A 20,439-nucleotide genomic window follows, 5' to 3' on the forward strand; every position below is an offset into this window, starting at 1 on the left:
CAGATTAAATTAATTTGTGTTTGTCTCTTTTTAATTTTGGGTCAAGGCTTTTAATTTCTATAACTCCCGCCCACCATCACCACCGGAAGTTAGCGGTCATTGGTGGTCATTTAAAGATGGCGGAGTGCTTGGCTGCACGTTTAGCCGACCAAGAGGAGCAAATACGGCTCCTCACCAGGGAAATAACCACTCTTCGGGATGGACTAAGTCAAGGGCTGGGCGCCGCCGGTGTTGCGGTCGTCTCCCCGGAGCTGGAGAGCCTGCGGACAGAGAATGAGAAGCTCAGGTACCGGCTGCTGCACCTCCGGCGGGGTCTGCAGGCGGAGCTGGAGCTGGAGGAGGCTCGGGGCAAGAAGCAGCAAGGAGCCAAGTGTGGCAAAGCTCCGGAGAAAAACGCAAACAAAGCGCCGCAGACAAACAGCCGAGCTGATAATAAGGTGCTTTTAAAGTCTGGGATATTATTTTATTTGTAATATGATTGGGGAGTGAGCAGTAGTAGAAGTGCTGAAACATGGGAGTAGCGGGCCTCGGTCCAGTGAAGCCAAAATGACAAGCCATACCCCCCCACCCCCTTTCCAGAAATAGCTCCTCACTCAGTGTTGCTCTGTCTGCATGCTTGATTGCTGAACATGATGGTAATAAAAGCCCATTGTACGTTTAAAGAAACACACTCCTTCCTGTCTGTTAACAGGTGGCAGCCCAAGATACAAAAGCAAGTGACAGGAACAAGAAGGAGAAGAAGCAAGACAAGGGGCAAGGAGATGGAGGAGTAAAAGAGGTGAAGTTATTCTATTCATCCATCATACTGACAGGGATATAACTTGTCACATTTGAGTTTTTTTGTATGAGAAATGAATACTTAGAGAGTGTAGTCACTTTCTTGACTTTGTTCCTTATTTTCCGCTGTAGCTGAATCCCTGGCCGGGATACATTTCCGAGCGCCTCAGCTTGTATGAGGAGCTGAAGCGGGAGAGCGATGCCCTGCTGTCAAAGAAAGCTGCAGACGGCAAACCCATTACTGTGGAGCTGCCAGATGGACGAAAGGTGACAGGCAAGGCGTGGATCACAACACCGTATCAGCTGGCTTGTGATATCAGGTCGGTATTTGAAAAGCTGGCTTGAATTAGATTGTCAATCCATCACACACTGCCTGGCCTATTTCGTTGGACTGCCTTTAGCTTTGATTACAGCACGCATTCGCTGTGGCATTGTTTCGATAAGCTTCTGCAATGTTACAAGATTTATTTCCATCCAGTGTTGCATTCGTTTTTCACCAAGATTTTCCACTGCACAAAGCCTTCTCTAGCACATCCCAAAGATTCTCAATGGGGTTAAGGTCTGGACTCTGTGGTGGCCAATCCATGGGTGAAAATTATGTCTCATGCTCCCTGAACCACTCTTTCACAATTTGAGCCATCTTGGAATATGCCCGTGCCATCAGAAGAAAAAATGTATTGATGGAATAACCTGGTCATTCAGTATATTCAGGTAGTCAGCTGACCTCATTCTTTGGGCACATGTTGCTGAACCTAGACCTGACCAACTGCAGCAACCCCAGATCATAGCACTGCCCCCACAGGCTTGTACAGTAGACACTAGGCATGATGGGTGCATCACTTCATCTGAATCTCTTCTTACCCTGATGCGATGGTTCCCCACTATCCTTCCAGTTTCTAATAATGCGTTGGACAGTTTTTAACCCAATTTTAGTAGTTTCTACAATCTCTTAGATGTTTTCTCTGCTTGATGCATGCCAATGATTTGACCTTCCTTTTCCACGACCACAGGATGTGTCTTTCGACATTGTTCAAGAAATGAGAAGCTACTCATTGCATCAGTTGAGGTTAAATAACTTGTTTCCAGCTGAAACATAATCACCCATGCAATAATTATCCAATAGGAGGCTCGTAACTATTTGCTTGGTTAAATCCAGGACTATTTGCTTGGTTAAATCCAGGTGGCGACTTTGTTTTTGGCCAGGCAGTGTATTTTTATTTGTTTTTCTCTCCATTTATCCCATACATGTGTACACCAAAGGGCAGCAGGCTTCCACGCGTGTGTGTCCCTGAGAGGAGTTTTGGGGGTTAGGTAGCACTTTAGTCATGGACGTAGAGGAAGTTTGAACCACTCATAAAACACTAAATTGTCTGGTACAGCCTACAGGGAGGCTCAGCTTTGTTATAACTTTTAAACCTTTTCCTAAATCTATGTTCATCATACTCTTTTTTTATTATTATTATTGTAAAGAAAGTGAAATCACTGTGCTCAATCTTTCAGCCAGGGCCTGGCCGACAATGCTGTGATTTCTCGAGTGAATGGCGAGCTCTGGGACCTGGACAGACCACTCGAACAGGACTGCTCTCTTGAGATCTTGCGCTTTGACAATGATGACGCTCAGGCTGTGAGTAAGCACTAGTTCTGTCAATGATGAATTTGCAGAATTTGCCAAAATGCCTCACAAATGTGTGATACGCGACTCACTGTTTGATACAGCAAGTCGCTGAAAATGCCAAGCCTCTGCATCAAAACAACATGCTCCATTAAATCTGACTAGATGGCTTTCTCTTCCTAGGTGTACTGGCACTCCAGCGCTCATATCCTGGGGGAAGCAATGGAACGCTTTTATGGAGGTTGTTTGTGTTATGGTCCCCCCATAGAGAATGGCTTCTACTACGACATGTTCCTGGACGGCCAGAAGTGAGTCCGTATTTTCACTAAGCAGCTCAGATTTTGTATTCTTATATGTGCTGTTTTTTTAATATCTTATTATTTGGACATATGATTTTTCTTCTAACAGATTTAAACACATAATCAAACAATCAATTTTTGAATCAGTTATTCATGGATTTTCGTTGTTGGGCCAAAAAAAGGGTTTACCGGAGAAAGTAGATTTTTGTTTTAAAATGTACTAAATGATAGGTAAATGATAGGTAATTACAGACACATAAGAGAAGAGCTCACCTTCTGTCCCTACGATGACCCACACATTTTTTGCCGTTTCCAGGGGAGTGTCCAGCGTGGAGTTTGGTGACCTGGAGACATTGTGCAAGACTGTGGTGAAGGAAAAACAACCCTTTGAGAGGCTCGAGATCAGCAAAGAGACGCTGCTTAAAATGTTCAAGGTGAGGGAGAGGGAGCACATTCAGCCGCTCAGCCCGCGGTCGTCTTCTTGGGAGGATCAGTTGTGGCGTAGTTGTTGTCCAGTGGTTATGTTGAAAATCTCAGGAATGTCCCGTAACCTTGTTTTGAACGATGTGAAGCCGGTTGTCCTGTTTACTTGGACTGACGTAGCCTTTCTCACGAGCATTCACGTTGGCCAACAAACAAAGTGAAATCTTTGAATGAAGACAAGAAATCTGCACATAGATAATCTTCCGTTCGTGTCTTTCAGTACAACAAATTTAAGTGCCGCATTCTCAATGAGAAGGTCACCACGCCTACTACCACAGTCTACAGGTGAGATGATAATATTCATGTTAATGCTGTGATCTATTCACATATTTCTTTATTCACTTATGTGATCTTTTTACTAAGTACTTACGTTAATTGTTGTAACTTTTGAATCTTTGATAGATGTGGACCCTTGATTGACTTGTGCAGAGGTCCACATGTCAGACACACAGGAAAGATAAAGGCTATGAAGATCTACAAGGTATGTGGAAAATGCATATAGGGATTTTATTTAGTTTCACCGTACTAGACAATAAACCCCAAATTAATTTAAGATATTTGTTTTTAGTCTTATTTGTTATTATTGTTTTTTAACTTCATAAGGAATTTAAGCATCCAACAAACTTAAACCTGGAGCAGATCTCCTGATCTTTTAATAATTAATATCTTTTATGAAGGGAACCGTGTGGAAAAATGTGATAAAAATCTTAAAACATTCATCTCTCTTCTGTCATTAGAACTCTTCCACGTACTGGGAGGGCCGCTCCGACATGGAAACCCTACAGAGGATCTACGGGATTTCCTTCCCGGACTCAAAGATGCTGAAGGAGTGGGAACGCTTTCAGGAGGAGGCCAAGAATAGAGACCATCGCAAGATTGGCAAAGTGAGTCACTGCAGGCAGACAATGTTTTAGCCCACCCAGCTACTTGAGGCCTAAAACTACAGACTGAAACCCAGTACAAAGAGAATTTTAACCAGTAATTGTGTAACGTGATGGCTGCCACATTTCCCCTTCGGGATTTAGTCGAAGTTTTTCCCTCATGACCGTCCTTGTCAGTGGTTGTATATATGTGGAAAAAGGTTTAAACAAACCAAGACCACAAACTTGAGATAAACTTTAACTGTAAAGATACACAACAACATAGAAAGATAATACATTTTTAAAGAGATGATTACACTCCACGTACAGTTAAAGCAATGCTCTTACTGAATACACAGTGTCACTCAACCTCAAACCTGAGCGTCTATCAAAGGGAAAGTTTTGTCTTTCTCATGTCAGCGTACAAATGTGCACAGTTATTAGCTAACTAAATTACTCAAGCTTTTTTCCTAACTCATTTGCTTATTCTCAGTGTAACTATTAAGTAATGATGTGCTAATTAAATAACACTTTTGGCCCTTCAAGCTAGTCCACTCAACTCTTGCTGATGCGGCAACAACAGCCTCCCAAATTCAGTTCAAAGAGGTGAATTTCACTTCTGTTTGAATCAGTAATTCATTGTTTTTTTTTGGTGTGTGCAGCGTAGTCTAGTGAGCAATCCAGTAGGCAGAACTCAAACAAATTAACCAGCTTCAGTTTTTGACAGTTGTAGAAAAAAAAAAAAGAAACAAAAAAAAACACATTGCTGTTTTAAACTAAGCTGCCAGTTGCTGCCACGTGCCAGTTGAGGGCGCTGTATTTCTTCTTATTGACACATTCGGGACAACTGTGAGTCATCTGAGCACCCCAGCTGGTTTCCCAGCATGGAGCTACAGACGGCAGCACCTCAATCAGCACTTACAACACAGTTCCATATTAAAACGCAGGAGTCAAGATAATGCTGTCGAAGCCATTTGGTGGGAGGTGGCAAAAGGGACATGTGTCAAAGATGATGCTCCGTGGCATGAGCCCAGGCCGACCTTTTTATATTTTGGGAAGTGATCCATTGGCCCGTTGCAATTAGAAAATCTCTCCATGAAGACTGGTTTTCTCACTGATACTGAAGTCAACAGATATCTATTCAAGCGTAGCAGAGATTGCAACCTCAAGCCTCACTGTTATTTAATACAGCTTACCACAATGAATATATTTCCTTCATTTTTTTTGAGAAAAGTTTTTCCTGCTCTCCAGCTGTGAGTGCAAACTAAGCCTCTCTTTTTCCCCGAGCCCCCCCATGCCGGTCAGTCGTTGACAGAACGTCTGATGTGTGATGATTGGATAACTCCCCGCTGTGTGTGGAGGAGATTCGTGCGGATTGTACCTGCAGATAACAAGAATATGTGAAGTCATTAAAAAATTGCCGTCTTTGTCTGCTTCACAGGATCAGGAGCTGTTCTTCTTCCACGATCTCAGCCCTGGGAGTTGTTTCTTTATGCCACGTGGTGCCTACCTCTACAACACACTCACAGAGTTCATCAGGGTAGGCGTGGAGGCTAAATGCCTGTTGTATATTATCTTTGTGGCATGTGTAAGCTTGAAAAACCTTCAGATAATTATAGATTTTTTCTTAGATAATATATGTGATAGATTCTGTTTTAATAATAATGTGAAACCACCCCCTTCAAAAACCTCAAATCAATATATTAATATTTATTTGAATATTTTATTATATCATTAAAATCTTGTAGACTGGGATGCATATACATTTTTCCATCACAATCATTCAAAAATGTCTTTTCAGATTGTTGAAATCATTTCTTATTTTCAAAATACTTATTTTTGTATCTCTTCTGTTTACATTGCTGACGGTAACGGTACAACACCAGCCTCTATTTTGCATTTTCTTTTTCCCAAAGAAGTACTCGGACACAAAAAAAATACCTAAAATTACTTTCAGTTTGAGGTCCATATGGCTCGGTCTACTTGTAGTGATTGCCAGCTCATTGACATGCAGACCCCTAAGTGTTGACTTCTGCAATCACCAGGACGCTCTGAGATTAGCTGTGAGTCTAACAATGGACTGAGTAGTTTTGATCAGCAATTCTCTTCCAAGCTCCAGAAAAGCTTTGCCCAGTCCTGACTGCAGCCTACTGCAGCCTACTGCAGACTACAGCCTGAAATTATGCCTAGAACCATAGGTTTTTGTTTTCCAACCAAACACCAAATGCACAACCAGCTCAACATAATAAATTTAGAAGTGTCACACCCAAAAAACAGCCTGTGTTCTAACCGGCCCTTTTTAAAAGTAGTTAAATGATGAAATCGTGTTTGGGAAGCCACCATGTTTCCACTTCTGGTAATTTATTTGAGGTAGAGCAAAGCTGCCTTTTCGTTTGAAGTTCAGGCTTTGGATTTCAGTAAGTTGAACTTCTCAGCCAAGTTCAGTGACTGTACAGGAACTTGTCTCTGTAATACATTTGCAAAGACATGTTGGCAACTTGAAGGCTCACAGCATACGCCCACAAACCGGACCGAGCCAAGAAGAACTCACATACATTACACGCCGAGGGTGCAAGATCATTATCACATTCCTTGAATCTGTTATCCCTCGAGGCTACTGTGCGTTTCCCTCCATAACATATCGCCTAAACATTTAACGGTGAGATGGCACTATGCTGGTAACCCAACGGATATTTATAGCTGCTGAATTCTGGCTTCTTTTAACTGCAGGGGAACGTTTTTTTTTTTCTGCAGAAGCACTCAATTGGCACTCTGCTCATAACATCCAAATTCTTAAGCTCCCGTCTTTGCTGAATAATAATCATTTAGGAAAAGCTGACTGAGCGTGTTTTGTTTTTTTTCCCAACACCTTCCTGCTTGATTTCACAGAATCACAGAAATACATCCAGTTACACTGGCCTTCCACTGCTGGCTGCCAAACAGCTCAACAAAATCACAAATGTTTTTCCTGAGGGCCGCGCATGGATAAATAAAACTGACAACATGTGATTTTCATTGGCTTAGTTCAAGATTTTATGCCAGAAGTCGGCTCAGTAAAGTACCTGTGCAGTCCAGCTGGTGTGTTTTAGCTTATGTGGTTTTGGTGTTTTTCTAGGATGAGTACTGGAGAAGAGGCTTTCAGGAAGTAGCCTCCCCCAACATCTATAACAGCAAACTGTGGGAGACATCTGGCCACTGGCAGCACTACAGTGAAAACATGTTCTCCTTCCCCGTAGAAGATGACATCTTTGCTCTGAAGCCAATGAACTGCCCCGGGCACTGGTAAACTTGGAGCGCTCAGAGAGAAAATATTGTTTCCCGGTGGTTTATACAGTATATCGAACCTCTCACAGTACTTTCTGCATGTCGCAGTATTTTGATGTGCCTCTCTCTGGCTGTCCTTTAGTTTGATGTTTGGCCACAGGCCTCGCTCATGGCGGGAGCTTCCTCTGAGGCTGGCGGATTTCGGAGTCCTCCACAGAAACGAGCTGTCGGGAACACTGACGGGGTTGACCAGGGTGCGACGTTTCCAGCAGGATGACGCTCACATTTTCTGCACCATGGATCAGGTGACAGCATCAGGAGTTTTTACTATTTTTAAAAGGGAGTGTTTTTTGTTTTCAGTTGTGATGTGATGAAAAACAAGTACCTACTTATTATGAGTCATTTTCTAAATTGTGTGTCTGTGGTTTTTTTTTTTTTACAGATTGAGTCAGAGATGAAGGGATGTCTGGATTTCCTCCGCTGTGTTTATGACGTGTTTGGATTCTCCTTCCAGCTTTACCTCTCGACTCGCCCAGACAAGTATCTGGGTGACATTGCAGTGTGGAACCAGGCAGAGAAGGTAAACTGCGCCGTGAATTATAGCTACAGCTTAAGGTGTGGAAATGAACACCGGCTACAGTCCAGATAATAAAATATTCAGCAGAGTATCGCAGTTTGTCTTTCAAATTGAAGACGCTGCAGCCACAACTTAGATTTAAAGCAAATAAATGTTCATGTTGAGGGTGATTTGGTACTGTGGATGAAAGAGCTGGTTCTCTGCCATGTGATGATCCGGTAGTATCAGATCTGTGAGTCATTGTGATTTTCCTTGAATTTCTGTGGGCGAAGTGTTGTCAATAAAACATATTACTCATTTGTCAGAGATGGATTCTCTTATTACTTTTGCTCAGTTGTAAGTTGCAGGAGGGTACTGCTATACGTGAAATGTACATGTGCATTGTACTGTGCACAGTGTACACTATATACTTGATTGTGCACTTGAATATACGTTAGGCCACTGCAGGGTAATCGCCTCACTATTCGGATATAAATTATATGTTAACCTGTAGCTGGTGTTTGACAGCAACTGGAAAACAGCTTGAATGAATTCGGGGAGCCATGGAAACTCAACCCTGGAGACGGTGCTTTTTACGGACCCAAGGTGAGCACATTGTTAGAAATTTCCTGCCCGACACAAGATCAGTTGGATCCTTTGAGGTCTGGAAAGGATTTTAATTCCTCCTGTTCTCTTTTAGATTGACATTAAGATCAAAGATGCAATTGGACGTTACCACCAGTGTGCAACCATTCAGCTGGACTTCCAACTGCCTATCCGCTTCAACCTGACCTTTGTGGGGTGAGTCACCTAATCAAAACACTGACACACTGCTGAGTCTGTGCGCTGTTTCGCACCAAGGATTATACTGTATGCTAAGCCCGTCCTGGATAAGATGTCTCGGCCTGCACACTGTTCTTGTTGTATTGTGTTTATAAATACTATACCGCACACTACTGCCTCTGAAAAGGGAAGGACTGACGGAGGTAGTTATCCATTAAGTAGCATATAGGGCGATCTTACACTGATCAGCCACGTTAGCAGCCCCATACAACATAAACTGGGATGTTCTGTATGTTCTGACACCTTTCCATCAGCCAGCATTAACCTTTTCATCGGTTTGAGCTACAGTAGCTCATCTGTTGGATCGGATCATATGGGCCAGCCTTCCGTGTCCACGTGCATCAGTGAGCCATGGCTGCCCATGACACCGTCTTCAGTTCACCGCTTTTCCTTCTTTAGACCAATTCTGTACTAATCTGAATGGGAACATCCCACAAGAGTTGCAGTTTTGGTGCTGTGAACCATCTTCTCATTTTTCCCTGCTTCTAACACATCAACTTTGAGAACAAAATGATCCCTTGTTACACATCTCAGTAAATAACATTTACCATCTTGCGACAATTCAATGTTCTGCTGGGAATCATTTGGACCTGGTATTCGTGTGCATGTTAATTACGACTTGTACCACCCACATAGACCAGATCAAGCACTCCTCAGAGTAGTACACAAATTAAAGTGGATCTGAATTAAAGACCGGTAGTACAACAGTGAGTTGTACGTCTTGTTTATTCATCCGTATTTACCAGAAAATTGTAAATTTCTCTTTTTTTTCATGTGATCACAGAAAGGATGGAGATGACAAAGCCCGGCCAGTCATCATCCACCGTGCCATCTTGGGCTCAGTGGAAAGGATGATTGCCATTCTCACAGAGAACTATGCAGGGAAATGGTGAGGCCCTCTCTGGTTTTAGAGGATCATTTAAAAATGTCAAATTTTTGTCATACAATCTGAGCAGCTGATATGTCCTGCTGCTTTGATCCGTCTTACGTGTGATAAATCAGATGGCCTTTGTCATTATTCTAGATATTTGGTGTTACTGTCCAATTGGATTTTCAGTAACACCTCTCCCTTTTCCACCAGTAGTTCCTTTTTGTCTGAGGAAAATGCAGGTGGTAATGACTGTATAAAGATCACATCTGTCCCTCCACCAGGCCTCTGTGGCTCTCTCCACGTCAGGTGATGTTGGTGCCCGTCAACCCTTCCTGTGAGGATTACGCCAAGAGGGCAAGTTTCTCACTTACATTTGTGCTTGAGTGCATTTTAGGATGATCACATGAATGCAGGCATTTGTGCTTGTGAAACATTTATATTAACGGATGGTATTTGTACCTGTCAGGTGTGTAAGCAGTTTACAGAAGCTGGTTTTATGGCAGATGCTGACCTGGACTCCAGCTGCCTTCTAAACAAGAAAATCCGAAATGCTCAGTTGGCACAATATAACTTCATCCTAGGTGAGAAAATGTTCTTTCCAAATAACATACAATGAACAGATATCTATTTAATATTTGTTGTTACCAACCCTTCAAAACTGTACCAGTACACTCACACACATTTTGTCTAGGTACTTGGCAATGAGGTTGTTCAGCATCTTGGAGTACTTTCAGTAGATCTTCAGTGGGTTTATGTTGTATCAGTGTGTTTAGTCTCTTCGTGTAATCCCCGACTCTGTGATGCTGGGTTCAGGGCTCTGCAAGGTCACACCATCTGTTACAGAGCTCCCCCTTCTTGTCGTAGTTCTTTAGAAGTCTTTAACACAGATCATTGTACAGTACGGCACAGTTATTTGATTAGGCCTGCAGTATTCAGTCTGTTTTAAAGACTATATTGTATTTCTATCACTGTTTCCGTGCCTGTTTTCATACCTTTTAAGTTTTTTACTACAGACTAAAAACATTGAAAATTGTAAAATGTAGTTTTAGGTTTTCAAAATGATCAACAGGAATCCAAAGAAACCTGAGGAGCATCAGGGGGTAAAGCTGAGACATGAAAAAACATGTCTGGTCTGTTTTATCCCACTGCTCTCTGCAGACTCACCATGAGAATCTCTGTGAGTCAAAAACACTGTTAGTTGTTTGCATATAAGGCAAATGGACCTCCAAGCTGGCTCACCACCCACAGTTGTTGTATTCAGTGGCACAATGTGTGAGGGTAGCTGTGTGTGTGTGGTGTTACTTGGCCCGTGTCGAGCTGTTGTGTCCTCTCGTGTCTTGGCAGTGGTCGGAGAGAAGGAGAAGATGACTAACGGCGTCAATGTGCGCACGAGAGACAACAAAGTCCACGGAGAACTGTCGGTGTCCGAGGTGATGGCTCGCCTGACCCTGCTCAAACAGTCCCGCTGTCGAAACGCAGAGGAGGAGTTCTGATCAAGACAAAGAACAAAGCAGACTTTGAATACCTCAAATCAAGGAGAAGAGTCAGATAAGCAGTAATGGCAAGATGGTACTGGGAAGGTGTACTACATAGATGAGATTCAGAAAGTAGAAGTAGTGAATGGAGCTGCAAAACAACTGAAATATGACCACACAATCATGTGTAAAAGATGTGAGCATTTTGGTTTGTAATGTAGATGTCAAGTTATGTCGAAATAATCGAAGTCTGTCCGAAGGAAAGTTTCTTCATAATTTAAGGAAATAGTGTCATAATGAAAGTATGTGAATTTGACACTGACTTATTCTCACAAAGTTCTGCCTCTGTGGGAAACCCCAGAAGTAAAATAAATCAACCAAGTGAATGTGTTTTTTTTTTTTTTTTTTTTTTTTTTTTTTGTCTTTTCCAAGTTTCACAATGCAAGAAGAGGTTCATGTTTTGACAAGAATTCGCTGTCATGATGAATTCTTCTTCCAAACATTAGCATGGCGTGAAGTCATTTCCACTGAAGTGCATATCCCGAAGTGGTTTGTTGTAAAATCAAGAAAAACACAACTACATCCTCACACAGAAAGCAATTGCATTATCAGATAAGGATTACATCACAGTGACAAGGTTTAAAATGTGATCCTTTGTGATTCTACAGTGCTGAGAAGACGGCATTAGTCTGATCTACAGAATATTTCAGAACCTTACAAGAACTTTCACATTTAAATGTGGGCTTACGGCCCAGAAATAAAACTGGATTACAGACTTCACACTAGTAGGAGTCAGAGTGTTTTGTAGGTGGGTCGTACAGTGGGCGTGTTAAATTAAAAACCAGGAAGTTCTGTTGCACATTTTGTTGCATTTATAGTTATGGGAGAGATGTAACATAAAAATCTTTTATGTTTTACTTCAACTTTTCCCATCTCTTCTTTCTTTTTCCTTATAACGAAGGTTTTCAAATTACAGTCACGACAAATCATATAGTACTTCCAACATTACTGTGACGATTTTGAGGCTGTTGTTTATTTAAATACTAATTTATTTATAAAGCCCGTACTCAAACATGTGCGTTTATCATGTGCTACTACTAAACATAGTATGGGAATAGTTAAATATAATAAACGTATTAATAGTTGTCAGATAACAATTGTGTTCGTTGCATCTTTGCGGTTAGAGAACCAGATGAGGGTTAACAGTCTGTTTTCCCACATGACGTGAACGTAGCTTCACTTTGCTCCGCAGCAACAATGGCTGCTCTCGGTCAGATCTGGAGACCGGACCCAGGACGGGGCTTAAAAAAATACGGAATACTCGCCGTATTGTTAATGGACCTGGTCTTACAATGTGTCAACGGTGAGTTTACAGTGCCAGCTACAGATTAGGCCCCATACACGGCTAGCTTACACTCGGCCTATTTGTTGTTAATGTCTAACGTTAGCTTTCTCCCTACTGAGTTAGCATCAATCGGTTAGCTAGCATGCTAGCTTCACACTGGGATACCTACATAGTTAGCAATGAAACAATAAGATACAGTGAGAAGCGCTTATTCATGAATTGTTTATCCAAGGCAGTTTATATTATATGACAAGTAACGGTTAGCTCTCGCTGCTAATATGCTAACAACCGTCAATAGCCTGTGTAAAAGTAGCCCTCTAAAGTTATTTTAAAGAGTAGCTTAGATTTTTTTTTATATTGACGTGCCTGTCTCTTGATTCGGTTCCGTTAACGTTATAAATTATCACATATTTTCTACAATAAGCGCCAGAGGTAATAGCTATGGTAGCTTTTATAGCCATGGTCCTGAACAGTAATTTATTGTGTGGCTGGTTGTCAGGGTACATGAGTTCTCCTCACGTTGGCCAGGAGCCTCCCTACACCAGAGATACCCAGCATGGACCTGTCATCACCAGCCCAGTGGTCACCTCTGAACCCTCAGGTGAACTCTATAGTCAGTAATCAACACTAATCATACTTTATTACACTATGATAACTGATATTGCTGTTACCAAGACATCCCATTGATGGTTTTTCATTTAATGAACTGGTCCAGAAAACCAAAACAGATGCATGGACCCCACAGTCACAATTTTGTAAAGCCCAAAGTTTATTTTTTGCTTCAGACTGCAAAATAAATAAATCGGTATAAATTAACAGGCAATTAAAAGCAGCAGGTACTCACGCTTTATGAAAAATAACATTAAGAGTTTGAAAGTTGAAAAGTTTTCAGTGAGGGAACGTTTTCTTAAATCTTTTTTTTAGCACATAACAAAAAAAAAAAGCACTATACTATTGTAGGTAGCATGTACTCTAATGATCTGGTGAATAACATGTTCAAATATTATATTTGATATACATATAGATATGTTAAAATGTATGACCCTCACACATTTTTTTCTACATGAGGGGGGTTGGAGTTAGGAAAGGTTTTAATCGGGGACTATAAACTGCGAGTTCGTACATTTCTTTTACTACTGTTCGTCTCCAACAACTGTAATTAATGCAGTGGATATATTTATTTCAGCTTAGTTTGTTCATGTCACAGCACTGGAGCAGGATAGGCAAACAGAGGCCTGTACAGGGAGGATTTATTAACTCTCAAAACAGTTTGGATCATTTCTGTTTTGACTAAAAATCTATTTTTTATATATTACGCCTGAATCATTTCAAATAAGATCTTGCCCTTCTGTTGTCCAGGAATTTGTGGAGTAAATTACTTTTCTATCAGAGTTGCAGCAGCTGATTTTTGCCGGCCAGGGGGCAGTCATAGTGTTACAATCAGAAGTAAATGGTTTCGCTCAAGGGCTTCTTGATGGCCTGAGTGGCCTGAGTGGCCGGAGTGTTAGTCACTTGCCACCCACAGCCTCATATTCCCAATTTGGCAAAAATATTCAAAGGGATGCCGTCACAAGCCTGTTGCCACAGCTACTGATCAGACTGAAAGTTGTGAAATGAACTGCCATCAAAACTTCGTGGCAGTACAGTGATTATTCTAGCAAGAAATGAGTCCCGTAACTCTGTGTTGAACGCTTTGCAGGGTCTCCTGCAGATGGAGAGCCCTACAATTCCAAGTGTCCCAGCAAGGGTTTGTGTAGTCGCCTGCCAGCTGACTGCATTGAGTGCGATTATCACCACAACTGCACCTACGGCAAACCTGCAACCTTCCCCTGCAAACCCAAAAAAGGGGTCCACTGTATAGTGAGTAGCAGCTTTGTCTTGTGATAGATCTGTGTTAAAAGGAGGTAGAGAGTGTTCTGAGTTTATATAAAGTCTGTTTCTGGTGCTTTATTTTGGGATTTGCTGTGTAGTGATTTTTTTATATATTTACTTGTTTGTTCTGTTGTATCTGCAGGGCGAGTCGGGGCAGCAGCAAACCAACTTCTCTCTCTCCATCGTCTGTCAGTTCTGCTGGCAGCTTGACCCATCTCAGTACAGCTGCTCCAACGCTACCAACTGTATGACAGTCTCCTGCCCACGCAGTCGCTATAACGCCACCTGTAACGTGTCGGACCATGTGCATTGTTTAGGTATGTGGAGTAACTGTATCTCGGTCGTTGTTTCAAGATGAATGATTTCTTCAGACGCCGACTTTCTCTAGAGCAAAGACACCAGCTGTCAGTCAAGTCCAATTTATTCCTACTTGCCGTATTTCTCATCGATGAAGGTATTATAGTATAGTGTGAATTTGAACTCACCGTGACATTTATAGAGATTTTGGAAAAACCAGGTGTGACACAGAGCAACATGCAAACAGTGCACATGACGACAAAAACCTCAGGCTTCACCAACAACATGAGTTTTAAATGAACTATTTTTTACGTGTTTGTTTTTGAGTGCGACTAAAATAAACATAGAAGTTAACGATCTGCAATGGTCGTTTTGTTAACTGCACTCAAATTATAATATACGTTTCTAGAGAAGCATATACACAGGAAAACACCAACAGCAATGTAGGGACAAGACTCCCAGCAAGTTGTTGTAATTATCGGCTAAAAAGACATTTAGTAGCACAAAGTGAGTGTGTACCAAGTTGAACTAAACTCAAATGAGACGGACTGATACAGTCGATTGACGTATGAGGCAAACGTAGAGTTCCCTAAACCTTTACCACAAGGAAACACTGTCCACAGCTTTGGTTCCTACCACGAAACTCTCTACGCTGATAGCAGGCTTCAGTGTCGGGTGAACCCAGATGGAGCGTCGCAGCATTGTTGGCATTTACTTTCTCAAACAGAGAGTGGTTACGGCAAGAAGAGCCACTTCCGTCCATACACCAGCAATATTTTCGTGTTCTGCTTGTTTTACTCTGAGACATTTGGGTTGGGAAATATACAGTAGGGGTTACCTAGGCAACCGGAGTCTGGAATGTCCACTATCAACTAACCGTCACCTACAAAAAGGTGAGGGATGAGTGAATATGCTTGTTCAAGCGTGTGGGGAAGAAGGCGGCACGACAGTGTTTGTTTTGTGCTGATGCACATCTAAATACAAACAGTATAAATGGTGAACACGCTTCTCTACCTGTTTTTTTTAATATTTCTAAATATATTGTATGACTGTGAGTATAGATGTGTTTTCAGTCATTTTAATTTCTTCTGGTTTTGTTGAGGGTCACTAAAGAAATTCAATTTTTCTTCTTTTAGGTAAAAGACGCTTTCTGAAACGTTTGTTTTGTAACTGGACTGGTGGATACAAATGGTCAACAGCGTTAGCACTCAGGTAAACCTTTCACTGGTATCTCAGCAGTTTTAAAATAACCGCAATATTTCTAAATGAGGATGTGTGCTCTCATACAGCTTCTGACTTTTATCTGTTTCTTTCTGTCCTCTTCGTGTAGCATTACGCTCGGGGGTTTTGGAGCAGATCGGTTTTATCTGGGCCAGTGGAGAGAGGGTTTAGGCAAACTCTTCAGTTTCGGAGGTCTGGGCATTTGGACTCTGATAGATGTTCTCCTGATAGGGGTCGGTTATGTGGGGCCTGCTGACGGTTCTCTCTACATCTGAAGCAAAGCTCTGGAGACGCGGCCCTCTTCCGCTTCACGCCGTGTCACTCTCAAAAGATTGAAGATCTGAGATACTGTGTTCTTAGCATGTTTGCCTGCCCAAGCTCGCTGTGCAACACGTCCTCATCCCATCTGCTAACAGGCAGGAAGTGTTTTCCTTTCACACCAACGATGACTCTACCCACACAACCATCAGATCAATCCCAATCACTCTGCGTCCGTCTCCTGTTGAAATTGCGCAGATGGAGCTGTGCAAGGGGATGAGGAGCCAGTAATTATGTCTATCTAGTTGGTTTGACTTAAGTGGTGGTTAGGTTCTGTCATGCTGATAGATAGCTTTGGTTCCCCTAGGAGCAGTGCTTCCACAGACATCCTGTCACCTTGGAGCTGTGTATTGCTCCTCCCTTATTGCAAGGTAAATACATCAATGTGGGTTTATGGTAACCATGGCTACAGAACTTTCTATGGTAACTCCACAGACAGATGTCAAGGTGAAAGGTGATATTTATTTCCTGAAAGATGTTTGTATTGACAACAGATTTTCTTGTGGATTTAATTTAAATGGTTATTTTGCATGTGCTTAAAAATTTTCTCTACAAAAAAAAGTCAGCAGTGCAGGCCATCACTGTAAATATGTTGCCTCAAAGGCTAGAAAAACCCTTTCAAAAGTTCATTTCAAAACTTTAGAAATTGAAAGTTCACAGTTAAAAGTTCTAAGTTATAAAATAAATGAGAGCAAACCAAAAGAATGTCGTGTAATCGCTGTCAAATTCTTAACATTTGACATTTGTTTGTTTGTGATAAATACTGAAACACTTCGGATGTGTTGCACTAGCTAAACTGCAACTACTTGTGGTTTCCTGTGTTGGAGATACTGGAGATATCCTCTGCATTCAACTGGTAATTTTCCTCAGTACCTTTCTTCACGTTGAGAAAAAAAAAGGAAGAAAAAAAAAAAAAATCATCTTTGTGCTGACACTGTAAGATCTTTGTTCCAGACCCGCCACCTTATGTAAATATGCTTTCTGTTTTCAGTGTCCTCTGTTTCTTCTTTGTTGGGACACACTGTATGTAAACTATGTTTTTTTAAGTCATGTAAATAAAACAGTGGAATACATGTGTTTTCTAATTGTACTCAACAAATTGTCAGTGAATTGTCTCGCTAACGAATGAAGGAGAGATACTGGTCAGTTTGGAGATTTTGGGTTATTTTGCTTTGACAATCTGTCTTTTTTTTTCACACCAGTAGAAAGAAAATGCACATTTAGTTGTTTTTAGACTTTACTGCACTTTATTTAGATGTCATTTGCCTATTTAAATACAGTCTCTCTGAGCCTGTACATACCAAAAGATTGTATTACTGTCAGTAGTCAATGGGGGAAGTTTCATGGTGAAATCTGTGGGTTACACGTTTGCAACCGCGGTGTTCATTGCAGTGCATCTCCAGTATGTAATGTTTTAGGGTGACACCAGGTGTCAGTTAAAGATTATAAATACAAACGCGCTGAAAGCTGAAGATGTCACAATTCTATAATATATAACAGTAATACAACCATTTTTTCTGTTCAACAGGCTGGATCATAGTTTCTCTAGTTCCTCAATCCGCCTGTTATTTCCTTCAGATGCTCCATGGACAGAGACGGTCTCCTCCTCCCACAGCTGCAGGGCGCTCACAGGTCAGGATCATTTCACAGAACTTGAACGGGGCCGACGCTTTATTTGAAAGGAGCCGTGAGACTTGTTCGTTCTGTTTCAGAGCCGTTCTCCTTGCAGCCTGTGATAGGAATTCAGAGCTCTATTATTGGCTGAGGTCATTTTCACAGATGTCTGTGCATTTTCTCACCTTAAACACAGTGAGCCGTGCCAGAAGCCTGTACTACCCACAGTCGTGTGACGAAGGCGGGGGTCGGGAGGGTAACATGGAGAGACACTCTTTCCTGAGCTGATGCAGCTCAAGGGCCCATGAGCAAGGCACTGAGTTGCATCAGATTATCAGAGTGATGCGTTTATTCCCGCTCTGCCAAGTTTTTGGAACACCTCTATTTATTCCACAATTTATATGCATACCAGTGCTCTCATGCTGTATTATAGGGGTTTAAAAAAACAAAAACATTCTAGTAGGTTCTTGGCCCATGTGTCGGCTTTTCCAATTGGTTGCTTTGCCGGGGCTGTTGTTAATTTACTCCACCCTAATTCTAGTTCCTCAAATTTAACTCCACCCACACAGAGTCCCTGCAGCTCCCTCCCACAGACTGATGCAAGTGTTTGTCATATTCTCATAGTTGAGGAGACTTCTACCCTGTGAGGAGACCTATGTCATTTTCTTTAGCCATTTAGAGACTTGTTATTTAAACAATACCAAAAAAAGCTTTGTGATTATGCATCCACCGCTTATGATTATTCCTGCTATTGCAGTGGGATTTCAGTTCATCTGAATCATCTGAATTACGCTGTTAAAGGGCAGACTTTAATGGGTTTACTGGGACTTTCAATGGGCACAACATATAATGGTTTAAATGCATTTAATAAGAGTACATGATTACATGGGACATACTTTTAAAACTGTGTATAATAAATAATGTTGAGGGAATCATTTAGCAGGACACTGCTCAATTCATAATGACAAACTGCTACAACACCAAGCACATACAAAAAGCATAGATGTAATCTCATGACCACATCTTACCAATTATCTTTGAGAAAAATCAAGTCTGGAGTAAAAATGGGCAAATTACTGCCCAATTATAAATAATGACCAGAGTTGTATTTGGGTTTACTATTACCTTCTCTTTATGATTTGTCAGTGTCTCTGTGATATTCCCTTAGTACTTCATTTTTGGAGAATAATAGTTTAATTTCCTGGTACTTTTCACAAGCCGTCATTATTCACACTGTCAGAATGAACAGGGCCTAAATTTTGTTTGTCAAAGACAGACAGTATCACGACTTCCTTATTTTGAATTGCTAATTATGCCAAGAGGAGAACAAAAGTTTATTCATCATTCTCTTATGCAATCCCACTTAGCCCCATCGCATGTCTGAGTTTTGGAGCGTATGCTCCGACCCTCTGCGTCCAGCGCTGGCGAGCAAATTGTGCCCTGATTCACAGCTGGAGATGGACCACGTAACAAAAAGAAAAACTCCTTTGAACACCTTTAAATTCATGCTGCAGCCACATGAATTTAAATGTGTAATGGCTCTATGAGCGGCCAACTGCGTTCTCCTTTCTCACACATTTGAACGGTTGCTAAGGAGCGTTCGATACCACCTGAGGACATGGCACAAATTACAGAGCCTATAAAAAGTATTTATTGCCCTTGTACTTTTTCATTTTGTTTTGCACAACACTGAATAACAATGGAGTAATTAGTTTTTACTCTAATCAGTAGTGCAGACCATTCAGTGGCAAACAGCTGTACAATATATAAATTGATGACAAATATAAAAACACAATAGCAATTTTAACCCGCTTTGCTATGATACATAAAACACTATTGCAATCACGACAACTGATATTCAGATATACACTTTACTTATGTAATTTCCCGTAGGTGGTTTGTCAATTTGATAGAGGAAAGGAACGTTCAGGTGGAAAAAGTAAGTTCTAAGAGGAGCCATCGAGAAGCCCTGAAGTATTGTGCTGTGGACAGGCTTCTACGCAGCACTCAAAGCTTGTGAAAGGAGAGGTAAACCTTCTTCTTGAGTGGACTCCGTCCTGGAGTCCACTCAAGAACAGGGAAAGATTATTCGTTTTCCAGCAAGACAACAGCTCCAGTCACTAAGCTAAATTTAGACGGGAATGTCCTCCACACAACGACACCGTCCAATTGTCAATTCAGAATCCAAACCTCAGTCCAATCAAGAGTGTGGCAAGACTTGAAAATTGCCGTTCACTCACAAAAACCATGCAATCTGACAGAGCTCGTTCCACACATCAGCTGGGGATGTGCAAACCTGACGAATCCATACAGACTCACTCTAAGTGCCCTCTGAAGTGTGCTTCAACCACATAATAGAGGAACACTTACTGAACAGTTACGTTGTGTGGAGATTAAATTTTCTACAAACTGCTTGTACAGCTACAGTAGACTATTACCACTGTCAAATGCTTTCTCTCATATCGAGTTGATATATTTTATAATCCAACCCTCTCCTCGCTCTCCCATCTGTGCGATTCCTTTTTAAAACACACCAATGTGCCAGTTCTGCCTTCCAAGTCTAGGATTGCTTCTACAGTGTTGGCACAGGAACAGCATTTCAGTTAATCGTGCTACATATTGAAATAAATAATAAAAAAATAAAAAAGATGGATCATTTTTGCTTCAGCCCATTATTACAACCTCAAAACATATCCCAAACAAAAGAAGTAGTCGGGCCAATTGCAATTTTA

At 41.5% G+C, this 20,439-nt stretch overlaps 2 protein-coding genes across 3 annotated transcripts; both read left to right on the top strand.

Annotated features, from left to right (window-relative positions):
• The first annotated feature begins 63 nt into the window (after nucleotides 1-63).
• On the top strand, nucleotides 64-11,422 carry tars3 (threonyl-tRNA synthetase 3). The gene is made up of 19 exons (XM_084541210.1): nucleotides 64-437; nucleotides 692-778; nucleotides 910-1,097; nucleotides 2,278-2,401; nucleotides 2,573-2,697; nucleotides 3,005-3,122; nucleotides 3,392-3,456; nucleotides 3,574-3,652; nucleotides 3,909-4,055; nucleotides 5,473-5,571; nucleotides 7,147-7,313; nucleotides 7,438-7,600; nucleotides 7,738-7,875; nucleotides 8,380-8,457; nucleotides 8,552-8,652; nucleotides 9,479-9,583; nucleotides 9,847-9,919; nucleotides 10,032-10,146; nucleotides 10,910-11,422. The coding sequence occupies exons 1-19, from the start codon at nucleotides 117-119 to the stop codon at nucleotides 11,056-11,058; spliced, it is 2,442 nt and encodes an 813-aa protein (XP_084397336.1). The 5' UTR covers nucleotides 64-116; the 3' UTR covers nucleotides 11,059-11,422.
• A 761-nt stretch (nucleotides 11,423-12,183) lies between these two features.
• On the top strand, nucleotides 12,184-17,170 carry tm2d3 (TM2 domain containing 3). 2 transcript variants are annotated; one of them, XM_084540738.1, is made up of 6 exons: nucleotides 12,184-12,403; nucleotides 12,885-12,998; nucleotides 14,085-14,245; nucleotides 14,400-14,574; nucleotides 15,691-15,766; nucleotides 15,885-17,170. In XM_084540738.1, the coding sequence occupies exons 1-6, from the start codon at nucleotides 12,298-12,300 to the stop codon at nucleotides 16,048-16,050; spliced, it is 798 nt and encodes a 265-aa protein (XP_084396864.1). In that variant the 5' UTR covers nucleotides 12,184-12,297; the 3' UTR covers nucleotides 16,051-17,170. The 2 variants fall into 2 exon arrangements, with proteins under 2 accessions (XP_084396864.1, XP_084396865.1); XM_084540739.1 differs by having other exon boundaries at nucleotides 12,187-12,403; nucleotides 12,885-12,986.
• The last annotated feature ends 3,269 nt before the right edge of the window (nucleotides 17,171-20,439 follow it).

Source organism: Chelon labrosus, assembly GCF_963514085.1.
Source record: "Chelon labrosus genome assembly, chromosome: 3".
NCBI classification, from domain to species: domain Eukaryota; kingdom Metazoa; phylum Chordata; class Actinopteri; order Mugiliformes; family Mugilidae; genus Chelon; species Chelon labrosus.

What these genes read in the sequence shown, in the direction of transcription:
- tars3 (XM_084541210.1), top strand. Translation starts at nt 117, where the DNA reads ATGGCGGAGTGCTTGGCTGCACGTTTAGCCGACCAAGAGGAGCAAATA. An exon ending in CACTCACAGAGTTCATCAGG is followed by an intron (nt 5,572 to 7,146) that starts GTAGGCGTGGAG and finishes GTGTTTTTCTAG; the next exon opens with GATGAGTACTGGAGAAGAGG. An exon ending in GAGAACTATGCAGGGAAATG is followed by an intron (nt 9,584 to 9,846) that starts GTGAGGCCCTCT and finishes TCCCTCCACCAG; the next exon opens with GCCTCTGTGGCTCTCTCCAC.
- tm2d3 (XM_084540738.1), top strand. Translation starts at nt 12,298, where the DNA reads ATGGCTGCTCTCGGTCAGATCTGGAGACCGGACCCAGGACGGGGCTTA. An exon ending in ACCCTCAGGTGAACTCTATA is followed by an intron (nt 12,999 to 14,084) that starts GTCAGTAATCAA and finishes AACGCTTTGCAG; the next exon opens with GGTCTCCTGCAGATGGAGAG. An exon ending in AAAAAGGGGTCCACTGTATA is followed by an intron (nt 14,246 to 14,399) that starts GTGAGTAGCAGC and finishes TTGTATCTGCAG; the next exon opens with GGCGAGTCGGGGCAGCAGCA.